The sequence below is a fragment of the Chionomys nivalis genome, chromosome 8, assembly GCF_950005125.1.
Source record: "Chionomys nivalis chromosome 8, mChiNiv1.1, whole genome shotgun sequence".
Taxonomy (NCBI): Eukaryota; Metazoa; Chordata; class Mammalia; order Rodentia; family Cricetidae; genus Chionomys; species Chionomys nivalis.
The window spans coordinates 90,910,056-90,919,294 of NC_080093.1; the positions used below are offsets into that span (position 1 = coordinate 90,910,056).

At 40.7% G+C, this 9,239-nt stretch overlaps 1 protein-coding gene across 1 annotated transcript; it reads left to right on the plus strand.

The window, feature by feature from the left end:
* The first annotated feature begins 1,366 nt into the window (after positions 1–1,366).
* On the plus strand, positions 1,367–8,719 carry LOC130880569 (interferon-induced very large GTPase 1-like). The gene is made up of 2 exons (XM_057779673.1): positions 1,367–1,715; positions 1,788–8,719. Exons 1-2 carry the CDS (start codon positions 1,367–1,369, stop codon positions 8,717–8,719), a joined length of 7,281 nt encoding a protein of 2,426 aa, XP_057635656.1.
* The last annotated feature ends 520 nt before the right edge of the window (positions 8,720–9,239 follow it).

Below are 9,239 nucleotides of genomic sequence, written 5' to 3' on the forward strand. Positions count from 1 at the left end.
GGTTAAGGTATATTTTTTGTATGAAGCAGAAGGATGAATCCTGTTTTGTTATCCATTCTGTTAGCCTGTGTCTTTTTATAGGTGAATTGAGTCTATTGACATTAAGAAATATCAATGGCCAGTGATTATTAATTCCTGTTATTTTTCAGTGGTAATATTTGTGGATTTCCCTTCTTTGGCATTTTGTGTTGTGAAGTTTTCTGTTGCCTGTGTTTTTATGGGTGCAGATAGCTTCCTTGTGTTGAAGCTTTTCTTCTAGTACTTCCTGTAGGGCTAGGTTTGTGGAAAGATGTTGTTTAAAATCTGGTTTTGTCTTGAAATATCTTGTTTCCCCCATCGATAGTGATGGAAAACTTTGCTGGGTATAGTAGTCTGGAATTGCATCCATGGTCTCTTAGTGTCTGCAGCACATCTGACCAGGACCTTCTGGCTTTCATGGCTTCTTCTGAGAAGTCAGGTGTAATTCTGACAGTTCTGCCTTTATATATCACTTGTCCATTTCCTTTACAACTCTGAATATTCTTTCTTTATTCTGTATGTTTAGTGTTTTGATTATTGTATGGTGAGGGGAATTTTTGCGGGGTCCAGTCTATTTGGTGTTCTGTAGCTTCTTATACCTTCATAGGCATATCCTTCTTTAGGTTGGGAAAGTTTTCTTTTATGATTTTATTGAATATATTTTATGGGCCTTTGAGCTGGAGTTCTTCTCCTTTTTCTATCCCTATTATTCTTTTTTTTTAAATATTTATTTATTATGTATGACAATATTCTGTCAGTATGTATGCCTGCAGGCCAGAAGAGGGCACCAGACCTCATTACAGATGGTTGTGAGCCACCATGTGGTTGCTGGGAATTGAACTCAGGACCTTTCGAAGAGCAGGCAATGCTCTTAACCGCTGAGCCATCTCTCCAGCCCTATCCCTATTATTCTTAGGTTTGATCTTTTCATGGTGTCCCAGATTTCCTTGATGTTTTGTGTTAAGGATTTATTGGATTTAAGATATCCTTGACCAATGAATTTATTTAATCTATCATATCTTCAACTCATGAGATTCTTTCTTCCATCTCTTACAATCTGTTGGTTATGCTTGCATCTACAGTTCCTGTTCAATTATCCAAATTTACCATTTCTAGAATTTCCTCTATTTGTGTTTTCTTTGTTGATTCAATTTCAATTTTGAAGTCTTCAACAATTCTACTGTTTGCTTCACCTGTTTGCTTTTTCTTGGTTTTCTTGGCTTTCTTTAAGATATTTACTGACTTCTTTCAAATTTTTGTTTGTCTTTTTCTCTAGTTTTTTAAGAGAATATTTCACTTAAATATTTCACTTCCTCTTTACATGTTTGTATCTTTTCTTCATAGAGCCATGGCAACAGCAAAGTGCATCCCTGCTGAGCCTCAGCCTAGAAGGCAAGAACTCCAGGAGATGCTGACAGTAGTGGGGTTGTCTGTTGACTACTGGCTTCCTAAACTTAAGGAAGACATGGGTGTGACCTGTGCCCAGAACTTACAACAATTAGAAGAAAAAGACCTCCAGAAGCTGAAGTCCCAGACACAGCACACATGGGAAGAAAAGGCTCTGGAGAAGTTGCTTGACCTCTCACAGCCAAACTGTGTTGCAGAGTTCCAGGAGACTTCAGGGGAGATGATAAAGAGCAGACAGCAGCAGGCAGAACAGACACTGCAGGAACTGAGGGCCTTGCAGTCAGAAGGGAGAGAAGAAGAAGAAGAAGAAGAAGAAGAAGAAGAAGAAGAAGAAGAAGAAGAAGAAGAAGAAGAAGAAGAAGAAGAAGAAGAAGAAGAAGAAGAAGAGAGGAAAGAAACAGAGCTGAGACAAGCAATGGAGATCCCTGAAGAGTGCTGGCCAGGACCTGAAGTACCCCTCAAAGAAATCACTGAAACAGTGGAGAGACAACCAGGAGACATGGAGCAGAAACTGACCTACAGGGGAAATCTGCCAGATAGAGAATTAGTTAGATGGGCTTCTGGAGGGCTGGCTCTGCAGGGAATATACAAGACGTGTCATAAAAAGAACCTGGTAGCAAGGAGAGAAGAACTACTCAGGGTCCCCAAGGAATTTGTCCTCTTTGGATCTGAGAAAGCAAAAAGAATGGAAGCAAAAGAATTCACATCTTATCAAGAAGAAACCCTATTTACCAAAAATGTGGAGAAGCTGGGATTTGGAGCAATGACATCAGCCACAGGTGGATCCTGGGGATTTAGTCAAGAATGTGGTAGAGATCAAAGCAAACATTCAGAATCTAAGGACACACACCAGTCATATTCAGAGCAGTCTTATTTCTGCTCAGCCAAGTTCAGCTTTGTCCCGCTGGTCTCCTTCCACTTTCGAATTGATGAGCTCCAGCTCTCCCCTGCTGCTCTCAAGGAACTGAAGATTATTGAGGAACAACTTGAACACACTGACGGACCAGACAGATTCCTCTTACTGAGGAACAGGACTGAAAACTTCTTCAACAGATTTGGTTCTCATGCTAATCAAGGCCCTCTGCATCTTGGGGGAATCTACTGGTGGAAGGCCTTTTCAGAGGGTTTCAGAAGTGACCAGCTGGATTGTGTGAAGCAGCAGATAGAAGAGGCCTTGGATAGTTACATAAGGGCAGGCTACAATGGCTTTAGAGTCAAATTTATGGCAGGAATAACAAAATCAGACTCACATTCAGTAAGGTCCTGCCAAAATGCAACTAATCAACAGCTCCAAATCAAAGTCCAATTATCTGTGGCCCAGATAGGTGGACCACCAGAAGCAAATGGAATTGTTCAGTGGACAACTGGCCTTCTTGCCAGCAACAAAACCTGGTGTGTCATTGACCGAGAACATCAGCTGGTACCCATTTGGGACATCATCCTATCAAATCACAGAAGCAATTTTAAGGACCCCTTTCTGGTGGCTAACTGCCTGGCAGAAAACTACTCTGCTCTGACTGGCCTTGATGCCCGCGTCCAGGCTGGAGAACATATGTTGATCCCTGAGAAGGAAGCAGGGAATATCCTGGATGATGGGAAATCCTGGGAGGTCTCTAACCCTGAAGAAAAACTTAAGAAGCTGATGAGTTTTATGCAAACACTGGCCCACAAAACAAAAGGTTATGACTTATGGATTAATAGGTGTCTCGAAGATTTAGATCTGCAGATTTTTCTCATAAACACTGTCAACTTTTGCAAAAACCCATCCATTCAAAAAATTCTGTTTATTCAACCTCAGTTACACAGTCTTCTAGAACCTCATGTCAACAAAGTAAAATACTTTCCTCAGGTGAAGTCAATGATTCAGTGGATCGACCAGACAGAGTCAGAGGAAAAGCAGGTCAAAATCACTGAATTATCTGAATTCCTTAAAATTCTGAAAGAAATCCAAACAGCTCTCGTGGAAGCAAATGACAAATCTGAGTCCCTAGAAACAGTGGAAGAAGCTCAAAGAAAGGCTACCTGTGAGGTCACCACAGCTCTTAGCTCCTTCTTGAACTCTCTCAGAGAAGCAGAGCAGCCAGACATGCAGTTGCTAATGCTCTCCAGTGCAGCTGCTGCAGGCTACCAGCTGGAAAGCAATGTTTTCCAGCCTCTCCTGGGGTGTGCTGAGATAAATTTCCTACTGGATGAAATACAATCTGTCCAAGACAGATATCAGGAGCTCAAAACTATCTGCACAGACAGGGCACAGGCATTCCTAGTGCTCAAAGCTCTGACCACCACAGTGAATGTCTCAGAGATTTCGCCAGAAGAAAAAACACAACGCTTGGGATTAATAAGACAGCATATGGAGCATTTACAATTGTCTACAAAATTTGGACAAGTCCTCACAAAGTTTGAAACAGATCATGATTGGGAAAATCTAGAGAATAACTTGAGATTATTCATTGATGGGAATTATGAAGACACCATCTCTGCTTTGAAAGTGGAAGAAATGATAAAACAGCTGCAAAGTCTTGACCTTGAAAAGAAAGAAGCTTATAATCAACAAGATAATGAAAACAACCAAAAGGAAAACATAGAAAAGGGACCGTTGCTAGATTTACTCCAGCGTCTAGGTCTAGAACATCACTACCCAAAAAGGATGAGCAAAGCTGACTTCCATCTGATCTATAAGACTTCTGTGTACAACACACAGCCAAGATCTGAACAGGAACTTCCCTTCTATTTCCTACAGAAGCTCCTGATGCTAGATTGTGGGTTCAGACATCTGGTCTTCAAAAATGATGGAAATGCAGACACCCAAGACTCTGTAGGTCCTGACAACTCAGAAAATGAGTCTTTTGATCCATATGAAGAGTTCTTTGATGACAGATATAAACTTACTAATTTTTCAGCCACTGAGTTCCGGCCTCACATTCACCCAATGGACATCCAGATGGCCATTTTTCACTGTTCAGATGATCTTGCCAGGCAATATATTTTGTCCAAACTTTCCATTTGTCAATTTGCACTCCCACTTGTGGTGCCAAATATCAACACTTCTAAGATGGAATTCTCTCTCTGGTCTCTCAGACAAATCAGGAGAAGTTGGCAAGAGTCAAGTAAATCACCACAGGACAAGAGCTACAGTCACAGGAATCAGCAGATGTGCTGTGTCTCTGCCCCCATAGTGTCCTTCATTAGAGTTGGAAAAGGCTTCTCTGCTTCCAAATCTCAGATCATGAACTCTCTTCTCAGTAAACGTAAACATGATGTGTTTTTTCACAGGCACTGCAGAGGAAGCAGCAAAGACTGTTTCCTGATGCAGGGAGTGGTGGAGGTCTGTTGGTTCTGTCCTGGGGACCAAAGTGAGGACATATTTGACAAGTGTGTGACCTTCACCAATCTTCATGGAGATGCCAAGGACCATAAACAACAACTCAGTTTCCTGCAGGATGTCTCTTCTGTCATTGTGATCCTCATGTCAGCTTCTGATGATAATGAAGAAAACCAAAAACTTGTCAGATACCTCTGTCAGTCATCAAGATCTCTGATCTGTTTGGCTGATGACAAAGAAAAAGCCACAGCCAGTTATTCTGGTAAAAGAATGAGAATTGGCATCAGGAATAGAAATGAAGCAGAATTAACAGAGGAACTCACAAATGCTATCAAACTTTTACTAGAACTCTCTGGCCATCCACTCAGCTTAGAGGACTGTTCAAAGATTGCTAGAAAACAAGGATTTCTGATTGATGAAGATCAAAGAGAAATTAAGGAAGCCAAAGAAAAGGCACAGACTACAATGGACCTCCTGAAACTATCAAAGTTACCTGAGATAAAAGAAAACTTGCTGCCGCTGCAGGGACAACTTTGGCACCTTTGGTGTAAGAAGGACAAGGAACTCTATCATCTGCGAGAAAGGGGGAATCGGAGCATTGAACAACACAAGAGTGAAATTGAGGTAGAAAAACAGAAAATACGATGTCAGCAATTTAATAAGGCCTTTCCTCTCAATCCCTTAATGTGCTCTGTCCTACAAATTCTCCAAGAAGATTTAGAAATTTACCCCAAACTATATTTCTTACACTGGATGAATATGGTTTTGGAAAAGCTAACTTCAGGACACTTGGAGAATTTGCATGGAAAGCAACAATCTTTGTGGTCACTGCTACAGGCAGAAAAGCAAACGGCAGACAGAAGCAGCTCCCTGACACTTTGGCAGAAGCAGATAGAAGCCATCTCTACCGAGATTCTGAACTGCACTTTAGGAATTGAGCACCTTCTCCGAGAAGTTGGCCAGATCTATGAAGTTCTGGAAGAAACTTCCTCCTCTAGAGACAGCCTTTTTCTCTACCTCCCCCAGATTGCTGCAGACTTGATGGTAGCTGGGGTTCCCATTGAGCTGATGGATGCGGATGCTTCGTATGTGCCTCTAAAGTGGGTGTCAGCTGTTTTTGACAAGATCTCAGAGAAAGTTGGAGACAAAAGATTGTTTGTTCTCTCTGTCCTTGGCCTACAGAGCTCAGGGAAATCCACCCTACTGAATGCACTGTTTGGGCTGCAGTTCACAGCCAGTGCAGGCAGGTGCACCAAGGGGGCCTACATGCAGCTCCTGAAGGTGGAAGAGACATTCACAGAGGAACTTGGCTTTGATTTTGTGCTTGTTGTAGACACAGAAGGACTTCGGGCTCCAGAACTCAACAGCAAATCCCATCATCGGGACAATGAGTTGGCTACATTTGTCATTGGCCTTGGAAACTTGACTCTGATCAATATTTTTGGGGAGAATCCCTCTGAGATGCAAGACATCCTACAAATAGTGGCCCAGGCCTTTCTGAGGATGAAACAAGTGAAAATCTCCCCCAGTTGCTTCTTTGTCCATCAGAATGTGGGAGATGTTACAGCTAAAGACCAAACTATGGAAGGACGAAGGAGACTGGAGCAGAGACTGGATGAAATGACAGCATTAGCTGCTGAACAGGAAGAGTGCTCAAACATAACCCGCTTCAGTGATGTAATTAGATTTGATGTCAATAGTCATGTCTACTACTTTGCTCACCTCTGGGATGGCAATCCCCCAATGGCTCCTCCCAATCCTCACTATAGCCACAACGTCCAGGAGTTGAAAACTGGGATTCTTAGGACTGCCCAGCAGGAATCCAGGGGAAAGATCATGAAGATCTCAGATGTAAAATTCCGAGTTCAGGATTTGTGGAAAGCCCTGGTCAGTGAGAACTTCATTTTCAGTTTCAGGAACACCCAAGAAATCATATCTATGAGCAAACTGGAAACCATGTATAACCACTGGACCTGGGAGCTGAGGAGTCATGTGCTGGATTTACAGAATCAGCTGACCAATCAGATAGAAAATGGGAAAATCCTGATACTCACACCCAGCACACTGGAGGGTCCAATCAGTACAAAATATGAAACCATCAAGGAAGATTTTGACAAATATTTTGAAGAAGACACAGATAGAGAAACATTGGTACAATGGAAATCAAGCTTTGAACATAAGTTACTAATGCTTAAAGACACACTTACTTCAGACACCAGAAGGAAAGGCAATGAGCTCATCAGTCTTAAACAAAGCCAAAAAAGACTAGATAACCAAAAGTCACAATATGAAAATGAACTGTTAGAGAGGAGTCGAGAGTTGGCTTTGAGCGTGAAGGGTAAAGAATTCAGTGATGAAGAGTTGCGTGAGAAATTCGATCAACTTTGGACAAGTTGGATCTACAAAGTTTCTTTGACTGCACCTCTTGTCAAAGAGCCTGACATTGATTGGGATGCTGAAAATATCCTTCTGGAGCATTTCAAAAAGGAGAAAAACATTGTAGAAAGACTTAAAAAGAACTCTGGAGAAAAGTTTGATATTAATTATGCCAAACATGTCCAAATGAAAAAAACGTTTAGGATAATTCCAAGGTGTTTGGAAACCTGTCATAAAGAATCCATTAAGAAGACTACTAGTAACATTTCTTTAAGATTTGAGGAAATAATTGAAAACATTTGGAAACAAAGGCGTGATTACAGTCAGAATGATTTTCATGAGATCTTGAGGATAATAGAAAAAGAACTGAAATCTGTTCCCCCTGAAGAAGACTACACATTTACCAAGGAGTACAACATTGATTTATCTGTATGCTTATTTGAAAAAGCATCTAAGAAATTCAAGGAAATAAACAAGGAATTCAAGAGAGTATATCATCCTGTGAATTATCTGGAGAGCAAGAAAGATGATTTCTTCATCAGTTTTAAGATCTCCTGCCAAGGTGCCACCTCCATCACATCCTTTGTAGACTTCCTGTGGCTCAAGCTCACTCCTGCTATCTCTGCCACTATATGGGAGAAAATGGGCCTTAAAGTAGCTGGAGACATGAGAGCTGCCTGCGCTGAATTCAATGGGAACAGGGCTAACCTGGAGAAACATATTCTCATTTCTCTGGCAGAAGAAGAAAACTTTGATAATTATTGGCAGTACATTCATCATCCAGAATCCTTTTTCAGGGATTACATTAGAGACCGTATTAGAAGATACTTGTCAGCAAAAAAAGGTAAAAAAATAAAGACTTTTATAAAAATAATTTTAGGTGACATCAAGAATGTCATCCTCTCTGCCATTCATGAGTCCACAGCAGTAACTAAAGATAACAGCACTGCTTCTCTCTGGTTGGATTTGTTCTGTGATCACCTAGGGAGCAACCTGATCTTTCCAAGAAAAGACCTGATAAGCATCGAGCACCAGGAGATAAAGGACATTGAGTTTCTCAAAGGAATGATGAGTACAGCTTTGGATTCTGCACTGAAAAAAGTTGAAGAGAACTGCAAAAGTAAGTCCATAGATGAAATGGTTCCTGACATTGAGAAAATTCTCTCTGACCAGCTCTGTGGCTGCTGGAAACAGTGTCCTTTTTGTAAAGCAATTTGTACCAACACCATTCCTGAACATGATGGAGACCACAGTGTGCCATTCCACCGTCCTCACGCTGTCAGTGGATGGCGCTATCATAAAACAGACTACTTTGTCATTGAGTTCTGTACTACTTATATAGCAAGTGATCTTTCATTTCTTTTACATGACCTCCAGAGTTTCCCATATAAGAAATATCGAGCAGCAGGAGGTGATTTTGCCACATGGAGTATCACCCCAGACTCATCTGCCCAGCCATATTGGAAATGGTTTATCTGTCACTTCAGATCAAAGCTAGAAGAAAAATATGGAAAAAAATTTACAGACATAGGTAGTATTCCAGATTCATGGACCAAAATCACAAAGGAAGAAGTACTTGATGACTTGAAAAATTAGTAATTGCCACAAACAGAACACTAGCACTGCCACACAAATTTCACATTAGCCTAGGATGCCTAATAGCAATTTAGGTAGCATCTTCAAGGTTCTACCTTTAAAATGAAATGAGTAAAAACAAATTAGTTAGTATTTCAATATTTGAAGATTTTCTTCTAAAAAAAACCTTTTTCTCCTTTGTTTTCTTCTGCTTAAGCATAATGTGCTAAACATGAAAATGTATGATAAAATCAGTATCCATTCAAAAGCCTCTTTCATACTTGATTATTTCTAATATGCGTTTAAATATTTAGTGACTCAGGAAAAGTTGTTTATTAGAAGGAGATGCTAGTATTTCTGGCTGTGACAGATTCCTTTAGAATAACTGAGTGGGAAACTCAACCAGCAAATACATCTGGGTAAATGCTATAATCTGCCTTTAATTAGTTTAAGTAGATGTTTTCACCCACTCTAGTTATGGGAAAACCTTGCTGACTTTCATTGTATCAACCTTCATTAATTATTAAGGATGCCAAAGTAG